Source organism: Cheilinus undulatus, linkage group 18 (genome assembly GCF_018320785.1).
Source record: "Cheilinus undulatus linkage group 18, ASM1832078v1, whole genome shotgun sequence".
Taxonomy (NCBI): Eukaryota; Metazoa; Chordata; class Actinopteri; order Labriformes; family Labridae; genus Cheilinus; species Cheilinus undulatus.
The window spans coordinates 17480932-17502645 of record NC_054882.1 but is presented as its reverse complement, the minus strand read 5'-3'; the positions used below and the strand labels follow the sequence as shown (position 1 = coordinate 17502645).

General features: G+C 40.7%; 1 protein-coding gene across 5 annotated transcripts in view; it reads right to left on the bottom strand.

Annotated features, from left to right (window-relative positions):
* The window catches only part of tnika (TRAF2 and NCK interacting kinase a), a 106652-nt gene that overhangs the window by 67745 nt on the left and 17193 nt on the right, over positions 1-21714 (bottom strand). For all 5 annotated transcript variants that reach the window (XM_041812413.1, XM_041812414.1, XM_041812417.1 and 2 more), the window contains exon 2: positions 15343-15408. In XM_041812413.1, coding sequence (XP_041668347.1) covers positions 15343-15408 — 66 coding nt within the window. The remainder of the gene's footprint in view (positions 1-15342; positions 15409-21714) is intronic.

The window sequence follows — 21714 nt, the reverse complement described above, 5'->3', positions numbered from 1 at the left end:
AGGGCGGTGGGCAAGGACAGAATTCACCATGTTCACACGATGGCCATTTTCCTCTGACACCTGCTCTGGATGATAAATTATTACAAAGTCATAGACTTGAGGCTGCATTGTAGGTTTAAAGGTGCAGACACACTGATTATATTTAACTGTTCTCAGGTTAATTAGAAACTAAAAGTCTGTGGATGAGAATCTAGACACATTCCTCAGGCCTATCAGACAAATTATTATCTTGCATCTTATTTGAGGCTTCATCGTAGAAAAATCTAAATATTGATGACCTCACTGCAACAAAGAGTCACATCAACTTCAGAATAACATGAAGTAGACCGATGCCTGCCAGTATTTTCTTAAATAGTTGGAACTTTTTCCTTCATTAAATAGCCTAAAACTGGAATACTATAATTCTTGTCTTTATTATTGTACCTCATCTCATTATGATTGGTGAAAAAGTCAATTTCCAATCTGGCTTCACATCCGCAGATCCTATAAGATAACAGTTGATTATTTTCATTTTACCTGTCTTTATGTAACTCAGTTTACCTGCTGAAGTGTTAAAACTACTATAAATCAACTATAAACCACTTCCATCTTGTATAAGCTGCCTAATAAAGGTGTTTTTTTACACTCAAAGGATCAAACTAGGGGCACATGTTCTGCTGTACAATATGATTTTTAACACCCAGTGGTAGTACCGTATATTTGTGTAAAATCTGGGGAGGGTATGACGGTGTTAAAAAATAAATACTGCCTATCTCTTGTGTACATCACCTCAGCTTTCTGTGAGAACATAAGTAGGTACTTCTGATAGAAGCTCTGATAAAAAACTGAAAGGCCTGGGAGGGAAACGCACAGAGAAAAGAAGCAGGAAAAAAACTCAATCAGACACAGAGGACATGACGAACAATAGAAAGTCAGAGCTGGTTATTGACCTAACTATTGATGCACACTTAGTCACACAGTGAGGAAAAACCTTGGCTTAATAGCTCTTTACAGCACACATTATCTGTAGTGCTTTTGACACTCCTCCACCAAAACAATCCATTGGCAAACTTTCACTACAGCAAGAGAGACAAAACCATTGTGGGGGTTTTCATATTTGGCATGTTTACTTTGACCATGCTCGAACACATCTGCCCTCGTCTTCCCTCTCCTCTGCTGATCTTCTTTCTTTTACAGTGACATCGTCTGTGCCTGACACAGTCTAAGACACTTAGTAGCCATATACATGAAGTTGTTGCTGCTTGTTCAGACCTTTAACTCAAACTTCCTTTATGAAAGGTGCTGTATAAACAATTACTCTTAATCAGACACGAGGGGATCAGACTGGAAAGCTTCCACTAAAGGGAGGAGACTGTGCCTGAATGATTGCTATTGACATCAGGCAGAGATAATTGACCCTGGTCTGGGTGACAGGAGTGCATTGTGGGTAAGTGGGGCGTGTGGCCTTGGGGAAGACAGAGCGAGGATGTAGGCTAATGAACACACTGCCAGGTGTGAACGTTAGTGTGTGTTAGTGTGTGTGTGTGCGTGCTGCTGAATGAGGGCGGAACAGGCACATCTGCTGTTCCCACGGTAACAAGCAGCATCCACTTCAGTCACGGTTCACAGTTCATTCAAGAGGGCTCGAGAGATTGAAGTGTGGATGTACGTGAGTGATGACAAAAACAAATCCACGGTAATATTCAGAGGCAGTGACATGAAGTCAGACTGTAAACAACTGAAACAACAATGCAACACGGGAGTCATGTGACTGCAGGCGAACACAGTCCATTCTTATTACAGAAACATCTATAACATATCTGCACCCTGTATCCTGCAGAGAGTCCCATCTGAGACCTTCCAGCAGTATTTCCATAAGCTCTCATGCTAACAGAAAATACTGCATACATATTTTATAATTACATATGTTAGCTTCTGATCGTGCTTACTGCACTCTACTGATACAGAGAGAAAACCTCGTCTATATATGAGCTGCTGAAAACTTTGTTGATGATACAGGAAGCAGAACTGACTGAAAAGAATCCGTTTCTGGGCTCAGTCAAGCAATAAAGTAATCCATCTCAGAACAACCTGCAGAAATTATCATCTTATCATTATCATATAAAAAAACATATGTGACTGCTGTGAAAATACTCAAAATTTCTTCCATATTTTAGTTTCTTTCTGCACATCTTTCATCCAACCTACTCAAATATTTTTAAGTGGCATGTTTAGAAATAAAATGTAGTTTTTACAAACTGTTGTACAGTGAAAAATAAAACTAAAGGATAAAAAGCATATCAAAAACAGGCCACTCTCAACACAAACTGAAAGCAGCCTAAATGTTTAAAATTGTAATTTCAAACAAGAAATATTGGATCAGCCTAAATCAGCTTTATAAAGCTCTTATCTGTGCTAATGTTTTAAAGCCTCCTTTTAACCTTTGCATCAACAAGGAGGGATGCTCTTAATCTTGTCATATCCTGTTACAAAATGAAAATATGTAAACCAGCATGGTGGGTCCCAAAGCGTGCCCCCATTGGTTGAACAATGTGAGGCACCAGTAAGAAGAGAGAATCTTAGGGTCCTTTGCCAAGAATTTCTGAACATCCAACAAGTGTTAATTTCATTGACTAAAACTATGACTAAAAATGTTCCTCGACAGAGAGAAGGACTAGACTAAGACTAGGTAGAAATAGATCTGTGATGACTAAAACGGACTAAAACTAAGTTTAGTTCTCATCAAGATGACTAAAACTAGACTAAAATGTAATTTCATTTTTGTTGGACATTCCAAATCAATGATATTTCTCCAATGTGGGAAAATCTGTCAGAATACAAAGCATCTATAGCCATTCTGCCTCTCTGCTGTAGAAAGCAGGGACCCCAGGTCTGATAGGGGGCGTAGAACACACTGACATGCTTTGGTCGCAACTTGTTAGTCAGGCTGTTTTATTTAGTCAGCAGTAGCTGGCTGTGATTTAGTGACTAGCCTGTTGTTTGGCTGACAGCAAGCACTTGTAGAAAGTCCTCACTTCTTTCAGTGCAGGTTAACTTAATTCAACACAATCCAGTGTTTAGGCAAAAGGACTGCAAAGGTGCCATCTCCCCTGTGCTTTATACTTGATCCAGTGGGAATAGAAAAGAATGTCAGGAAGAGTCATGGACTAGCATAAACCAAGAGCAATACAAACATAGGTATTACCCTTTCTCTACAACATTTTGTAAAGGACAAAATGCTTAGAGAAGAGATTTAGATTTCACTTGGACCCCTTAGGTGTGGACGAGATTGTCTGACTGACAGCTCCATTACCTTGTTTATTTTGTGGAACCTCTTTCAGTAGGAGGGCTTACAGACCTGTTCTTATTTCTACTGGCCCTTAGAATTTATTAAATCATAAATCCTCACCATAACACCACCCATTTTTCCTCTCCTGGGCTAATCAGCCTCAAAACACTTACGTGGGTGTCAGTGGCATCACCAGTAGGTTTTATGAAGCCCAAAATAGCTGGTGCCATATTGGAAATTCTGCCAATTTTAGCCAGTTTTGCTCATTAAACTCTAATCTTACCAGTGTTTACTCAGCTTTTTTCTGTTCAACCTCTCTCATCGTGACAGGAAATCTGTCTATTTTTAGAGATCCAGATCATTTGGCTTAGTGCAATAGAGCTTGATGTTTTGCTCCCAAGCAGCTCTTTCTTTGGTACCAGTTTGGCTTTCTAAATATGGATTACATAACGAAAAAGGACGGAGGAAAGGAAACTGGCACTCAAACAGGAGCTAGCTACAGTGGTTCACATTATGAGCCTTATCAAGAACAAGCTCATTTATGAACATCAACATTACTCAGTCACCCACCCTACAAGGTTTATTTGGTTGAAGGTTTGTCACTTTTTCAATTAAGAGCATGTGCGTGACAAAATGAGGATTTTTTTATAAGTTAAAGGGGCTCAGCTAGCTGCTTAGCTCAGTACAAGACTCCTCAAAACTCTTGCTCCCATCATCTCGCCCTCTCATCAGCTAAACAACAACACTAGAACGTCTGCAGGACTGACTATTGATTGCCTCCATGCCAGGTTAATCATACAGGTCCATTTAGAGCTGTAAAGTACCAACTTTCCTCTATACTCATTCATTCCTGAGAGCTGTCCCCCACTTCCTGTCCTCTTACCAGGCATACAGGATCACATGATTGCAAATAACCCAACCAGATAACTTATAAAGTTTTGTGAAAGGATAAAGGGAGCCAGAGACCAAAAATGTTTTTGTACCAGGCTGTGAACATTTATAAATCTGCAGTAAAAATTTTAATGCAGGCTCCAATTGGGATTAATTGATTTCTGGACAAGTCTCAAATGGACACTTGAGGAACTGCCGTGTTGCAACACTGGAGGCTGCTGCTCCAAAAACTTGAGCTTGAATAAAACATATTCTACACAGAGAGAAAGAAGCCATGATACTCAGCAGAGATGTAGAGCCAAACACTGATTTATGAAGTTGCCGTTCCAGTATAATCACTGTCTACTTCCACAGAGTCTCACACTGCATGCCGCTGGTTTGATCTTCTTTCCTGCTGAGAAACACTCGCTGGAGGACTTTAGGACATCAAACAAAGACGGATTCATGACGTCACTCCGTCTTCTATTCTTTTTCGGAGTGTCTTATACCGGGGCTTTCACACCTCATGCTGCTTCTCAGAGCTCTGTGAAGACTTGTGTGTGTTTGTGTGCAGGAGCGTGTGTATTAGAGATGGAGAGATGGCTGTAGTGGGCAAGCAGAGAGGAGAAAATCTCCCACAGTCCTTTGCAGCGTGATTTTCAGGAGATCAGGAAGATAAGAAAACAAGTTTGAAGTTTTATGGGGTTCTGAAGAGGGCAGAGGATGGACGAGAGGAAGGAGAGGGGGCTAGGGGGTTAAAAGATGAAGGAGCACTACAGGTAAAAATGAAACTCAAGCTAAAGAGAGTGAGAGAGACGTGACTGGACATCTGCAACTGTATAATACTCAAGCCTTTGTTTAACTTTATGTAGTCTTATCACTTTATTAATTTAAGATTAGACATAGGGTTGCACCATATTATCAGTGTGACATCTATATGGGCACATATGAAAATCATTAATATATTTAAACCTTTATTTTGTTCTAAAAATCTGTCTATGTCTGCCGTAAATATCGGCTGCACAAACAAATAAGTTAGTGGAGTTTGAGGCTGGACCAACAGACCTACGTCAGCTGAAGTCTTTTTCTAAAGGCTTCATCATGCCTCACATTTAAGTGTTCTAAGGACTAAAATTTGTTCAGCCTCAAATTTTAAACTGTCTGCTCTAAGGACAGGAACTTCATTTGATAATCGGATAATAGCCAAACCACTATCTTGCATCCCTAATTATAGATATAATGATACCACACATGATACATTGGGAAATTGATACAAATATGAACAATTTTTGACGATCTGGTTACAAATTGTGAAGTTTGTTGGTAGATAAAACTCATGCAGAGGCCGATCAGTTGCATGGATGGGAGTCTGCTGTGTTTTCAGCACTCGAGTATTTGCAACTTTCCCAACACGCACTGTGTGTTTAGATGTGTTTTAGACGTGCTTAGATTTATTTATATGTTTGACGTCGCCTGTTGTACAGTTTTCACTGCTGGGATTTCAGTTGTTTCTGGGGGATTATTGTTGTTTTTGATGTTAGACACATCTGCACCATGAGTGAAGTTATCCACTGAGTTAGTGACATCCAACATGTGGCTTGGGGTGATCTGCAGAAATGGATGATGAACTGATTCTTATAAAAAGATTAATTCCAACTCTGTATTGCTAAGCTATAATAATAATCATAATAAAAATTGTAAATGCTTTAAATTTACATCCTAAGTGAAAGGAAATCTCTCTGAAAATGTTACACTGAGAGAGTACATTTCTAACACTGCACAGAAGTGTTGAGCTACAGCAACACTGGTTAGTGTTAAGAGGTGTCCATTTTTAACTCTTTAAGCGCCAAAGTCGCAAAATTGTGACAAGCAACAATGCTGAATTAATCAGGCTCTAGCTGCAAATATGGTGCCTTATGTTATTACTACTTTACACCAGGAGATGGCAGACATGAGGTACTTCAATCCCAGCAGCATTTTTGGGTGTGTTTCTATTCAAAGTTTTGGAGAGAGAGATTTTGAAAGAAGAACCCCCAGTCGAGGAGAAAAGGACGTGGTAGAAGTGGTTGTAGTCGGAGCGTAACAAAGAGAAAGAGAGCAAATTGTAGCGAGAACAGTCGCAATGCCGGGAGGAACAGAGGAATATTCACCCTCTGACATGATGTTCAGTCGTCCGGTGAAACCATGGGTGAGACTGACGGTGCGTCTGTGAGCAGCGACAGGGAGTCCCGTGTGCCTTGACAGTCCACAAGCAGCACATATCGAAGCTGATGCTTTGCCTCACTGTGGCCAGGGTGGGAATAATCGGCGAATGCCGAGGAGGGGACATGGTGGGGGTATTAGGGGTGGTCAAAACACCGCGAATAGTGACGGAGGTAGCGGAAATGAAAAAAAAAAAAGGGAGGTAGGGGCAGACATGGTAGAAGCCGTGGGAGAAAACGCACAGCCAATGGCGGTGGAGGCCGCCTAGTGATGTCAGAATATGCCAGTTAGATGAGTGAATTTACACCCATCACAAACTTTGGGTCATCCTGAAGATTTTTCTCATTTACAGTATGCCTTTATCTCTAACCGCTTTCAAGCTACAGCCTTTTGAAATCTTGATATCAAAATTGAATATTTTCTTAAAAACTCTGGCACCCAAAGGGTTAACTCCAAAATGAGTCAAATCAACACTGTGTGGTGTGAACCCATATAGACACTGTAAAAGTGTTAGTATTAACTCTGACAGTGTTCATCTGAGTATGCAGGCTTTGCTGTGTAGCTTTATCTGAGCAAATCACTACACTGGTGGCAGCCATCATCATCAGCTTCCAGTACATCTAAACCCCACCATTGTGAACCCAGTATCATCATATGTGCTGTAGCGTAAACTGAGCATAACATGACCATAAACAACATTTCAGAGAGAACATGCATGCATACAAACACACAGAGCATCTGTGACTCAAACATGAAAAGAAAAACAACCACACATACCAACAGGAAGTCATGTCACTACATACATGCTCCTTTAAGCCCACTTGTTCCCTCACATATTAGTTTATACATACTCTCCGCTGCAGTAAATGGAAACCACACAGCTGCTCTTTATAGAGACTCGCTGTCACAGTGGGTGAGCATATAAAAGCCCATACGGCCCTGCTCCCCAATGTCTCTTTCTGTGTGTGTGTGTGGGAGAAACTGGTGAATATTTAAAGAGTGTGTGGAGCACTTTGCCTAAGGAGGAGCAGAGTGGATGTGTTCTGTCATCAGGGAGAAAAGGGTTGGTGTGCCCTTTTTTTTTTTTCTTTCTTCTTCTCTTCGTCTTCTGCATGGCGACAGCAGAGTCACAGCGAAAAAAAAACAAGAAGAAAGAAAACCACACCAACGCCAGAAATGTATTGTTGTTGCAGGCAAAACCGAGGAGACAGTAGAAGAGAAAACAGGCTGGATGTGTCATCGCTCACATGTTTGTGCGCTCGAGTCAGAGATATGATTAGTCGCCCTCTTGAATCGTCCTTGAATGCATCAGGGAGAAAAATTACTTCTCCCGCGGGAACAACGAGGGGGCTGTGATTAATCAATTAGTGGATCAATAAGTCTGTCAGTCAATAAGTCGTCCCGTCAGTCAGGAAGAGAATGTGTCGACCAATCCCTGGCCGGGGATGGGTTTTTTTCCCATCCACTCTTAATGCAGGATTCCTATAAGCCCCATCAAATATTCACAGAGAGAGGGGGAGACAGAGGAGGTGTAAAACAAAAAACTGGCAAGTAAAGAGAGCAGAGGGAGGTTTAGAAATATAAGAATGGAGGGGAGAGATGGTGAAACATAAAGGGAGAAATAAAAAGATGATAAAAAGAGGAAACAGTAAAAGAAGTGGAAGGAGAATGTGTTTAATTATTCAGCATTACCCGTGTTCTCTATTTATGGCCCTTTTAGAGCAGCCAGTAGCAGCTATATATACACAAACTGTAGGCACAAGCTGCTCCCTTAAGTACAACACACCAGGGAAGATTCAGCCCAAAAAACAGAGGAAACGAGAAGAAAAACCTGATTATATATTGATAAGAAATGCGCAGATGTGAGGAGTGAAGGAGCGAGGGAGGGGATGACAAGACAGAGGAGGAAAAACAAGGAAACGGAAACCGCCACGGAGAAGTAAGATGAGAAAGGGAGACAGAGAGAGAAGTGGAGCTAAAATTATCTTTTTGCCGCGGATACTCGTCTATCACTGTTCTTGGCCAAACTATTTTTGCGGACAGGGAAGCTGCAAAAAAAAGAAAAAAAAAACAACAACCTGGAACAACTTTTCATCACATTTTAATTGAGACTTTGAGAGAGTTGAGAAAGAGATGAAGAGAGACGAAGGAGCAGATCTGTATCATTTAACTAGATGGGGTAATGGGATTGTTGATAAACCTGTTATCTGGCACTCACAGACACACAGGAGTGCAGCTATGTGGCGCTTTACCGGTCACCTATAACATAAAACACTGACCATTTCTTTAACATGTAGACACTAAAAGATGTATGCAGGAGGATTCTTCCACTTGTGTATCTTTGGCTTTGTAGAGCACAATAGGAGTGGGAAGAAATCTCAACAGCAGTATGAGCCTGTGTCTATAGACGCGCCCACAATCTCATCTTCAGAGCGCTTTCTATCAACACTTACTGTTGTTAGGTTACCTTGGTTGACTCAGCTTCCCTTGATTGTATCCGTTAGACCTGTTTTGAATGGCTCTGTAAGCCTGTTATCTCCCTTTATGCAAGGAAACGTCTACAAGAAAACATAAAAAATAGCGTCAAGGAAGGCCGTCCTGGCATTAGAAGATCTAGACCTGGCAATCGTTCCCTCAAAAGACAAAATAAGATTAGTCAAAAGTTAACTTCAAATCTAATCAGACAAAAATTACATGTGGAGTCCCCCAGGGCTCCATCCTAGGGCCTGTTCTATTTAACGTCTACATGCTTCCACTAGCTCAGACCACAGAAAACAAAATAAATGACCAGAACTATGCAGATGACACACGGTTCTACATTTCAATGTCCACAGTGGAACATGGCCTCATACAAGCACTGGGTAAGTGCAGTAACGAGTGGATGCACCATTGTTTTCTTCAGCTAAACAGAAAAAAACTGAGGGAGTTGTTTCTGGACCCAAGGATGAATGTCTAAAAGTCAGTATGCAGCTCCAGTCACTGCAGTTAAGAACCATAGACCAGACCTTGTGTGACGCACTTTGCATTGCCTTAGCGTTGAAATGTGATATACAGATGAGCTTGCTTTGCCTTGTTTCTCATAGCCGTTGCTGTGGATGAAGAGGATACTCAAAGTCCTGCCCCCCTGACACTAAACTCCTCTCTTTCTCTTAAGAGACATTTTTATAACCTTGCAAAGCAGATGGATTCACCCGTTCCCATGTTTCTCACTGGTGAATCCATCTTGCAAAGCTTGGGCCTTGTTAGAAAGTGACAGGACCAATCAGTGACGAGGGGCAGTACTTTCAGGCGCTGCAAAGTCATGACGTAAACAAGCAGCAGCAAGAGGCCAGTGCAATTATGGAGGAAGAGATTAGCGTGAATGCTGCTAAAGCGCCAGTTTTATCAGCACTCGACAACATTTCTTTTTCAGTTTTTTTCAAAGCCTCTGCCTTTTCCAAAATGTTTCCTATAGAAGCTTTCCCAGATGGATGTGTGAAACACATCCATCTGACTTGTCAGATTAACATTTTTATTCTTCAGTTATCAAAAATCATGATGTATTGCAGGATCGTCTTTATCTTTTACAGCAGATCTGCTGTATTGTCATATTATCAGTATTTTGGACCATGTTTGTGTATTAGGACTGGGTGGTGTTCATTTCTTAACACCGTTAAAACTTCCCAAAAATGTACTCCAGCATTACCACCAGGTGTTTAAAAACCACGTTATTAGGGATGGGTACAAGTACTAAAGTACTCGCAGTGGCCAGCATTACTTGAGAAATGTTTTATTTTGTAAGAAATAGTGAAAAGTGGTAAAAATAATAAACGGTACCCAGAGGTAAACAGGGATGGAAATCGAGAACTGGTTCCATTTGGAAAACTGTTCCAATTGTTCAATCCATTGACATCATTTACACTTAATCTTAACAATTCCTTTACCAATGCCTTTCTAACACATGTTTTGGAAAACATGGCCCCGCGAGAGACAGTCACTGCGAACAAGAACAGAAAAGTCCAAGAGGTAAACATGGCAGACAGTCAGAAAAACAGGCTACAGCAGTTGAAAGTGTGGCTTCATTTCTCAAAAAGTTGCACCAACAGGGCCAACATCTGTTGAACAGTGATTTGCATGACTTCAATTTATTTTTATACCTGCAGAAATCAGGAATTCAAAGACTAGTTTAAAATTAATTTAAAGTTTTATATTTAAAAAAAAATGTGCAGTAGTGCTGTATTCTAATTCAAGTTCAGATTGAAGATCCAGAGAACATTTTGTTTTAACTGAGACATTTAAAACAAATAAGATCATTTTAGGCATGTGCTCCTCCCAATCACTTCATGTCTAACATTTTAGTAATCTAAATGGTTTGTTATAGCCAGTAATAGAAGTGTGTAGAAGTGTGATTTTCACTGAAGGTGGCATACATCATATCAGTGTTCATGGAGAAAGAGACTCAATAAAACTTGAGTTGTTAAAAACCTATATAGTCTACTTGTTCCAAAAAGAAAATTCACAGGAAGAAATCAATAAGAGGATCAATAGCAGCATCAATGTCAATATCATCTTATCAATCCCCTTCCCTAGAGGTAAACGTTTACCAGCCATGGCTCTGGCTATATTAACACATAAGTCGGGTTACTGCATGAACAAATGCAGTAATATGGCAAATTTTTCATGGGTGCAACCCAAATACACAGCTCTGCAGCACATCCCACAAATGCATGTTTATTTATAGCCAAGATGCATTTCTACAGCAAAGAAATAATCTACCAAACACAAATGTTCTTGCTTTTTGTGCTAAGTTTAGTTGAAGCATTGTTTTCAGACTCCACAGGTAAACTGATTTACATCTGTCTTCTTTTTCCTCTCCTTCTCTGTGCTTGATACGACATATGTGCTCTCGTTTCCCCATCATTTTGAGGTAATATGGAAAACATTTATTCAAGCTATGACAATTTTCCTTTTGTTCTGAACAGAAAAAGTACTGCTTTGTGCATCTATGTTAGCCGTGTAGCTACACTATCTACAGGAAGTTTAATCCAGTTTTACTTTGAAGGTTTTAGTGTGTATTTCCATCCTGACAGAGGCAGCATCTCACAGGTGAGTTCTGCAAGGGGGGGGGGGGGGTGTCTGGGAGCTGTGGTCTGCAGCCAGACGTATCTGTTGGTCCGGCCTGAAACTCTATTGACTTATTGCCCAATATTAACAGCAGCTGATAGGCTGATTTTATCAGTTGTAAATATAGGCAGAAAAGTGCATCTGCCGATACCAATAACTCACTTTATAAGCTCATACCTGCCGATAATATCATGCATTCCTATGTCGTATTATGCATTACCCTGCAATCCCCAATTGTAACACTTAAAGTGTGTTCAACATAAACTACAGTACTGCAGCTGAATGCAGCAGGCTACATACAAAGCCTGTTGTCTCTGCAAGAAAAAAATCTTGCTTATTTTAAATTAAACTGTATTTTCACCCCACTAAAGGACTAACATACAAACTAATGTATCCTGTACATATCTGTTAAATATCACAAACATTACCTGTTCAGGCAGCCCGTTGTTTTTAGCCTTTACCTGATGCATTTTTCACTCCATCTTACAGTGTTAATAAAGTTTTAATAAGCCCAAAGGTAGACTACATTTGTCTGTCTTAGACATGAATAATTCAGCTTCAGTGGAATGAAAAACAGTCATTGCTGTGGAGATGATTTGATCTAATACCTTTCGTATGCACTCTTATCTACATGAAGGAGAAAAGCTCAACAAGGGAGAAGAAAAGGGTTGTGTAGAGGAATTGTCTAGTGAAGCCTAGTTTTTCAGACAGCTGGTGTGAAAGGAGAAATCAGCACAGGACTTGTTAACTTGCAGTGTATGTTCACACGAACATCAAAGCAGAACTGGCCCCTCGCCACTCAGCTAATTCAATTTATTTTTGGAATCAAAACGAGGAGTAGACTAATGTTTACAGCCATCCTGACTTTGCATGAGAGCCAAAACCCCTCGTGTGCTCACTCTCAAGTCTTCGCTCATCCAGAGTGAGGATACAGTGCCAAGCTATACGTTCTCCTATGCTGTTTTTTCTGATGTAACAATTCTTCCTGCTATTTTCTCTGATATAACAGGTGTCTAAAAATGGTTCTGAGCATACCAGAGCAATTCCAGTTCAGTAACACCCAGCAGGCTGAAGGTCAATTTATCATCTGAGTGAGTCAGAGATTCACCTGCTCACAAGAAGCTGATCCTCTGCAGGCAGAGACGAGGGACCTCAACCGCATGAGGAATTTAAAATAGATGGCATTTTTGCTCAAGTAACTCTGCTGCTTATCTGTGTGTATGAATCCAATCTCTTCTAGTTTGCATCTTTATCTGCTTCTGCAGCACTGAAGGGGCAGTTTTTAGTTCAGCTCAGAAGAATTTTGAGCACAGTTTACGCCTTTGAAATAACATTTTGCATAAGGATTTCTTTTTATACCAGACCTGCAAATAACACTTCTTTTTATTTATGATTTATTTTGTAAGTATTTAGTCAAAAAGTATTATTTCTACCTTTTAATGATGACAAAGAAAACAGAACGTCCTTACAACCCAAGACAACATATGTTTTAACTTAATAAATGACTTCATCAATAAATATTTGAAATATGTATAATGATTATAGTTAAATATATATGATGTTTAGCTTAAACTTTATTGACAAATCTCAAGCACAAACATCAAAAAGAGCCAAACTTCCACCCTCCTATCCGCTCTCTTAATCTGTAAGTGTAGAAACAGCATTCTTTGTTTTCTGGAAGTTCTCCAGCGTGTCGTTTCTGAAGTCTCGTCTGAATTTGGAGAGAAAGCCGTTCTGTTTTTGCACCAGCTAAGTGGAACAACAACACACTGGGATTAGACTTTGAAATGTAGTCCCCGTGAATGTTTCTGATCCACTGTGAAAACTTTTGAGTCCACACTGTCTGTATAGAACTTTATTTTATGGCAATTTAATCTTATTTTATCGCTCTGTGATCAGTCGATTATCATGTTTTGATGTTACTCATCATGCTTCTGTTTGAATATATACATATATACATAGAGCAACTACAACATATCAGATGTTGAAGTAGGGGCAGACATGTCTGTAAATGCCCAGGAAGTGAGGAGATAATTCCTGGAGTTTTGGGAAAAGAATGTTGTCCCATTCTTGTCTGATGTAGGATTCTAGCGGCTCAACAGTCCTTTGTATTCTTTACCACATTTTTGGTTTTATCCATCCATCCATTTTCTACACTGCTTATCCTGTTGGGGGTTGCAGGGGGCTGAAGCCTATCCCAGCTGTCATTGGGCGACAGGCAGCACACACCTTGAACTGGTCCCCAGTCAGTCGCAGGGCCTGTATACTGTATAGAGTCAGACAACCAGGCACTCTCACACTCGCACCAATGGCCAATATAGTCACTAATTAATCGAACAAGCATGACTTTGGTTGTGGGAGATTACATTGAGGAACATTTTTCTGTAATTATACCACAAATTTTAGATAGTTTTTTGCATATTGGTGAACCTCTGCCCATCTTTACTTCTCAGAGACTCTCTAAAATGCTCCTTTTATACTCTTGCAAAATGTTCATTCATCTGTTTTTCATTAGTACCACTTACTTTTCCAGCCTGTTGATGCCCCGTCCCTATTTTTTTGAGATGCGTTGCTGCTATCAAATTCAAATTGAGCTAATAAATGTCTGTGTCCACATCTGATGTGCTGTTTATGCTCTATTGTCAAGAAAGTAGGGGTTTATTAGATTTAAAAATAATTGTATTCTGTCTTTCTTTACATTTTGCACAGTGTCCCAACTTCTTTGGAATTGGCGCTACAAACAACAAGTTTAACGACTTTGATCAGTCAACAATTAGAGGTTATTTAATCAACATTATAGACTCTACACACAGTTTGACACCCAATCACGGACGAGTTTAGATCAGCTGTATCTCCCTTGGACCCAACAGGCCGCTGCCGTTGCCATGAGCGATCTGCGGCTCGGTAATGTATAGGAACAGAGTGGCTGAATGTCAGCCAGTAAATGAGCCGTGACTTTCACCAAGACAGCAGAGTCAGCAATACACGGATACACATAACTCTCCTACTCTCTGCTCCTTTTGTGTTTTTCCAATCTTCTGCCTCTCACACACGCACACACACGAGGATGTATTTCTAGAAGCGTGGAGACGCATGTCCAACCTCTGACTGACCTTTCGTCCGGCCTAATCAGGTGTAAGAACAGCTCCTCTCCATCACCACCTGACCTTGACTTTCTGCTCCATTAGACACTCTTCTCCACACACACACCCTCAGTAGATGCACTCACAGGGGGCTTCACATGCTCATCCCCTCACTTATTTCGCAAACACATGTTTACTGCTTTTAGAGGTGATCAAACAGTGTCACGGGCTGGCGCCACATCCTGCGGAGGGGCAGAATGAAGCAGCAGAATCAGGAAACAGGAAGTGAGGACAAGAGAACAGCGAGCCATCATGGAGGGAAGAGGAAGTCCTGACTGCGCCATGAACCATGAGATAGGTTTTCAGACGACAGTGGGAAACAGCTGAGAGCAGCTGACAGACACAAACTCAAACCACAGTGATGTTACAACGTCAGACACAGAGAACAAGCACTTCCTGTGTCCCAGAGAAGCACTTCTCTATGAAATGCCTCTTCTAGAAGAATCTAGAAAGAATGCAAGTACAGTACAGTAGGGACACAGAGAAAGCAAAGAAGAAGGAGTAAGGGAAATTCATCTAAAAGCCCTCTAATGTGTCCCAGATTCTGAGTCTCCTCTCTGCATTTCAGACGCTCTTACACTCGCTCTATTTCTCTCAAGTTTTCTGCTTTTATCAAGTCTCCTCTGCTCTACAGTCACAGTGCACATTTCTATCCCATTCATGCTGTATGGAGAGGATAAATAAAAGCTGAAAACATGGTGGAGAATATGATCAGAGGAAACACAACTGTCGATCAAATGTTTAGGTTTCTCTTACCTTGTACACTTGCCCATATGTGCCATTTCCCACCAGCTCAACCAGCTCAAAGATGCCAGCAGGGTCCTGGGAAAAAAAGGATAATGTGGGTTTAATGAGAAGAAATATTACCCATGCATGCATCATTTGGTATTCTATGGTACCTTGTTATATTTTCACATAAAAAATCATATTATATTGTGTCTTTTTGTATCCAATCAAATCACATAATCTCATAGTGGAGTGATTAGCTCAGATGTAGCCACAGCGGCAGTTTTGTCAAATCTGGACAACTTGTCTTTATTAAAACAAGAGCACAGAGCAACACTGACAGCTTTTCATGACAGAAAAGATGTTTTTGCTCTTCTTCCGGTCTGCTTCTGAATGGGTTTGTGGCAGTGTGCGAAATACCCGGCCTCAATCGGGGGGGTCCACCCTCACTAGTGCTCCAGTATCAGGCTGAAGTCTCACACAGCATGCAGTATACAGGACCACAAGTAATGCATACACGTACATTAAACACACATCACCTAGTCTAGCATGATTATCAACAAAGCTACACACAGCTGCAGGACCACAGGGCAACTCTGCTCTGTGACCAAATAGGACATTCGCACGTCTCTCTCGTGCGGGCGTAACCTCACACATACACACACATACGTGCACATATGAACCCAGCCAACCGACGTATGGCGAAATATATATTTCAATATGAAGCACAGCAGGTCTATCACAATCAGTTAATTAAGTCTGGGTTTAATAAATTTTTTTGGAGACCCCAACTCACAGGTAGATGTGCTAGCAGCTGCCTGGCCAGAATTAGCTAAGGATGTCTCTGCTCCATTTTCATCACTGTTTCGGTTTAGTCTTTTAGATGTGAATCCAAGGTTTTCAAGCAAAAATGTTGCTTTCTCTTTGACATATTTCGCTGAATTTAAGCACACTGAGTCCACAATTTCAGGAGAGTAACCAAAGCGGTAAGAAATACACAAGCTGTATGGCAGGGTTACACAAGGTCATTGTTGTGGAGCATTTGAAACAGCGCCCCCCACGTTTGGAAGCTTTATCAGAGACATTATTCTTCCGTATTCTTATATGTGAATAAATTCTTTACAATTAACTTAATTAAAACAAACATGACGTGCTTTCAAATGGCATTTTTAGTGACAATAGCAAGTGAAAAAATGACGATATAAATACTTCTCAAGAGACCCCCCAAAATTTTTCAGTTGAGGGTTTCAAGGGGTCTCTTGTGTCAATTAAGGGGTCTCAGACCCCCTAGACCCCCCGTATTTCACACAGTGGCCACAATGCTAGCAAACAATGCACCTCTAGGCCTTCTTGGCACACAGAGTTGTTTCATTCCAAATTTGGGGAAAGTATATCTTTGAAATTTACAGATATAATTCAATCAATAAAAGAACAATAAAGCAGGAATATGTTCAAAAGCAGTGTTCCTGGTCCGCCTCCATGGACAGGGCATCAGAAGGGAGCTGCAGGCTACACTGAAACTAATGCTAGCTAGCATGTTTCTAGCTTTCTCAGTGTGCTGACCCAATCATGACCTTTGTATTTTTACACTTTTAATGGTAAAACATGTTCCCTAGTTCTAAATTTGAATGAACAAATTCATATCGTGTTTAACTAGTGGAGACTAGTTGGTTAAACATGATTTTAAAAAACAGTCACATTCATCCCACAGTCATTGTGCTAGTGGGTTTACTGATGCAATGCTGATATGCTGAGTAGAGTGTGGCTAAAGTTAGCAGTTAGCTCAGCCAGCATTTATTCCTCTTTTTAGATTAATATCATGCTCAATGTGGTTATTAGCAACTTCAGTTGAGTAGTTATACATGAGTCTAACCCTCAACACCCTCCATACAACTTTATTTCCATTTTCTAGCCAAAAAAGACGTAATATTTATGTCCCGCAGTGGAAATTAACTGAAGCTACAGCATTTAGTGGTGGCAGGAGGCTTCATTATAGTGTTAAGAGCATTTGACTGTGACTGCTTCTTACATGTCTTTATATACATACATATATATATATATATATATATATATATATATATATATATATATATATATATCATAAAAGTTTAGCCGACCTGTGCTGGCTAATTTGATATTTTGATATCCAAATTTAGCCACCAACTGCACACATCCTGGTAAAATGTGTTATCGTTGACTCAATTCCAATCTAGTACCTGCCAGTACATTCTGAAACCAACTGTGGGTAATTTTGAACATACGTGACAACATAAAACACGTCTACAAGTACATACTTAACATGCTGTTACAGTCTTTATTTATATACTGATTCTATCTCTTTTCAAGACCTACTGTGGTGCGTGTAAACACTAACAACTAGTTAGCATAAGCTCCTTCAATCTATGCAACACCAAAGGACACTGGCATTCTAACTCTAGGGTAGCTTAAACTTTAAAAGCCATCGTGCTTATGTTCTGTTCCTCAGATTGAGCTCCTCAGGTGTTGACACATGGCTTTGAAATGCAGCGCTGGCTTGTTATGTGGCCTGTGTCCAGGCTAGCTAATAATTTAAGTCCACAGTCGCTATTGGGCTGCAAACAGAGAACTGGACACATCTCTCTGACTATGAACAACGAAACACAGCATAAAACCCAGTGACCCCTGCACACACATACACCTCCCCCTTCTACTGCACCGCGTGTTGCTACGGCATTCCAACAATAGCTGGTATTCACCCTCTCCTTCCTTCTCTCTCTCTTTTTCACACTCTGTGCTTCTGTTCTTCAACTAGCTGAGGTCCATCTATGTCTCTCTCACCCCTTTTATCTACTCGTTCTCTACTTCACTCCTGACAGAGTCCAGGACAAGTCCTTATTTCAAACACTCTGCTCATTCCAACTGAGGAACGCCGAGGCCCTTTCCCAACTTTAGTTAAGCCTCTATTCTCCCTATGCATCCTCCTGAATGTCTGGTGAAAGTCAAACACTATTAATCAAAGATTCCAAATATACAACGCCTGTTATCATCAGCAGTATCAAGCAGCATAATTTGGTGTAACTCTCTGTGGGTGTTTGCAGCTTCATTTCTCTCTGTTTCACTTTGAGCTTCTCAGAGCGCAATAACTCTTGAAGTGAGATCTTTTATGACCTGTAGCGCTAAAAATAGCACAATCAAAAGTCATTCCTGTCATTTTTTCTTCATTTTTTTCTAGTTTCCTTTACCAAAAAATCTCAGAAATTGCACCCTTTTGGTTCATATTTTGACGGAGCAGATAGGATGCTTTAAAAAGAGATCTTCTACTGCAATCAAAGCTAGAGGCCTTTTTTGTTGCTGATTCACCAGAATAAACTGCAGTTTTGATCAGTTCTACAGACTGATGCAAAGCTTGGGAGCAGATATTAATATATGATAACCACTTTTCACAAATTGCATTTTGTTGCACTTCTGTTCTGAACTCCTTTAACCATCCCTGTGTGTCTTTTCTAACTTCTTGTCACCTTTCACTCTGACCTGGTTTAATTTTTCTGCCTTTACATTCTGGTGCTTTCAATTTCTGACTTCCTGTTCCTCTTTATGTATCGCATGTTCGTGAATCCTGGGCTGAAATCAGCAAACTTTACTGACAAATGGAGAAAAAGCAGCACACCCGAAGAGGAAAAGGGCATGAGAGATAATGGCCAAGTAAAGAAAGACAACATTTGATGTGTAACAGGTAATATAATCTAGGTGTCTATATGAAAATAGCTCACAGAAGGAATGTCAGTCCGACACCAACTCGGATAACTTCATCTGGTTTTGATGACAGTGGGTTGATCCATAAGGCTGCTCCACACAGCTCAGTTCTGTCTATTCTGTTTATTTAGTGCACTGGTAGGCCGGTTTATTTTGCTAGGCGGAGTCAGTGCACCATCAAGGCCGCCAACAATAATCGCAATGATGCTGCTTCCTCTTCTTCTCTGGTGGTTAACAACGGGTCTCGGGCTGCTGCGCCACCTACTTGTTCGGAATGTGTAGTCTCATGAGAAAGAAAACAAATGCCTTTATTATCAGTGGATTTTATCGGTTAATATTTTATTATCGGGATACTTAAAATATGTAAAATATATGCAATATCGGCCGATAATTTATTGGTACCGATAATTATTGTGCATCCCTAGTAACATGTTCAGCCAATATACCGGCTGTAAATATACCACTGTAAAGTGGACACTTGAGGTACTGCAGTTTTGCATAGTTGCTGCATGTCATAGTTTAATATTTTGTCTTTGTAAGGCTTGCTTTCTCTCCTTTCAGTTTCTCTCCTCTTCACTCACTTTCTCCTCCTCCTTTCCCTCGCTCTGTCTCTATATGTTTGTTTCTGCGGGTCTCAGCAGACCTGTCAACCTGTCAGCGCTTTCTGAAGACAGACCCTTGTGCTTTTCTTGCTCTCCCTCTCCCTCTCTCTCTCTCTCTCTCTTTCTTCCTCTTCCTGTCGTCTTTTTCACCCTTCTCTCTCTGTTGTGTACAGCACGCACGCATTCACCTTGCCTTACATTCAAACAAGCAACAACACAGACGAACTCATTCTCTCGCTCTCTGTCTCAAGTACATCCTCCCGCTGTCTCGCTCGCTCACACTCTCATAACCAATCCACACACACACTCACACACTGTGCCAAAAACACACTCCTACACAAAGGCTACTGTTCAAATGTTCCAACGAGTGTGAGTGGGCTCAAAATGAAGAGTCGAACCAAACCTGTGTGCTAAAACAGAGCTGAAAAGAGACTGTAACCTTTTTTAACAGTGCAGACAGTATCTGTTTGCTTCGCTATCAGGCAGATGCAGGTGCATTTTTTTCCCCTCTCACTTCCCTTTTCTTTCTCAAACTGCGTGTTTGTGCTTGGCAGCTGTGTGAATTAACTCTCTGAGCTGCATACAAAGTTCCGACAGCAGCTCCCAGGGCACATCTAAGGATGCACTTACTTTCTCTAGCTGTTTTACACAACTGAAACATCCAGATAATATACAAATCCATGCACTTACACGCTAAGATGCATGATGTTAATGCAAATGCATATGGAAAACAGAATTTATAGAATGTTTGCATGCATGTGAAGCCGAGTCTTCTCCATGCACAACACACAGAACGAGTGCTGTGGCTGGAGAAACTGAGCGTTTTTGCTGCTCCAGTTCATACATGTCCTCAGGCTGGCTGATAAAAATATAGCACGATATCATTCATATTTTATAGGCCACTTGCAGAATGAGCTCTCAGCGTGCACCAGGCTTTGTCAGTGCTCCTGAGTGTGTATGTGCACATAGTGTGTGCATTAGTGGTTTATGGTTCCCGATGACTAGAGCAATTTTGCCCCCTTCCTCTGTCTCTCCATTTGTGTTTCTTCTGAGCTTTCGCCAATGTCACATGACTGCAATGTCACCTCACTGGTGACACATGAATCACGGTGTATTTGTGTGCGTCTGCTAAACACTAGTATCACATTAAATATAGCTTTGAAAACAACACAAAGAGGCTGAGTGAAGTGAGTCACCTATTTCAAAAGCAAAACACACAGACACAGATCTGTTCAATGAAAGTCTATTTGTGAGAGAAGGTTTTGGTTAATCATGATGACACAGCAGTTTTTCTCACACATAGCTCAGGAATGCAATCTATATTACAAGGACTTTTCTGGCATATTTGCTGAAGTTCTATTTAAAAAGCATCATCAAACATTTCCTCTGTATAAGTAGATATTTGCATTTGAATTTAGATGTCTGTAAATCAGAGAGATGCTCCATGTTCAAGGCATTCTGGTTTCTGCTTGCAGTCTGAGAAGCACTGTCCAATCGTTTTTCAATCGGCTTGACGTATGTGCAAGAAATCAGTCCATGTGGAGAGGAAAAAAGGCGGGATAAATCGGTTTAATATTGATAGTGGCCAAAGCGACCTTGTTGGCAAACATCAGCCATCTGTAAATGATGTTGCATGAACAGATTTAGGCTCTGTTGTGCTTTGACAAAGTAAAGGCAGGATCTCAGGAAAAAAGAAACATAGCAGGCATAGGTAGTCAAGCCAAACACAGAACAGTCTACAAAATTCAAACAAATGCAATCAAAAAAGCAGGGCAGGGCAGAAGAAACCACCTCCTGAGCACTATTCGCATGAGATTAGAATTACCTGTGAACTTCTGCTAATTTATGAATCAGACCTTGACTAATTTATGCAGCCTATCCTACTCAAATTCTTAACCAGAGTTTGCAATAAATAAATAGGCCAAAGTGTTGTTCTTCACATTTTTATAATTTGTAGCAAGCTGTCAATGATCAATAAACGAGTAAACGATCTCCCCTTGCTCTCCTAGATGCACATCAAGGTTGCAGCTTTTACCTGTACCTATCTGCAGGTGATCAGACACAGAGA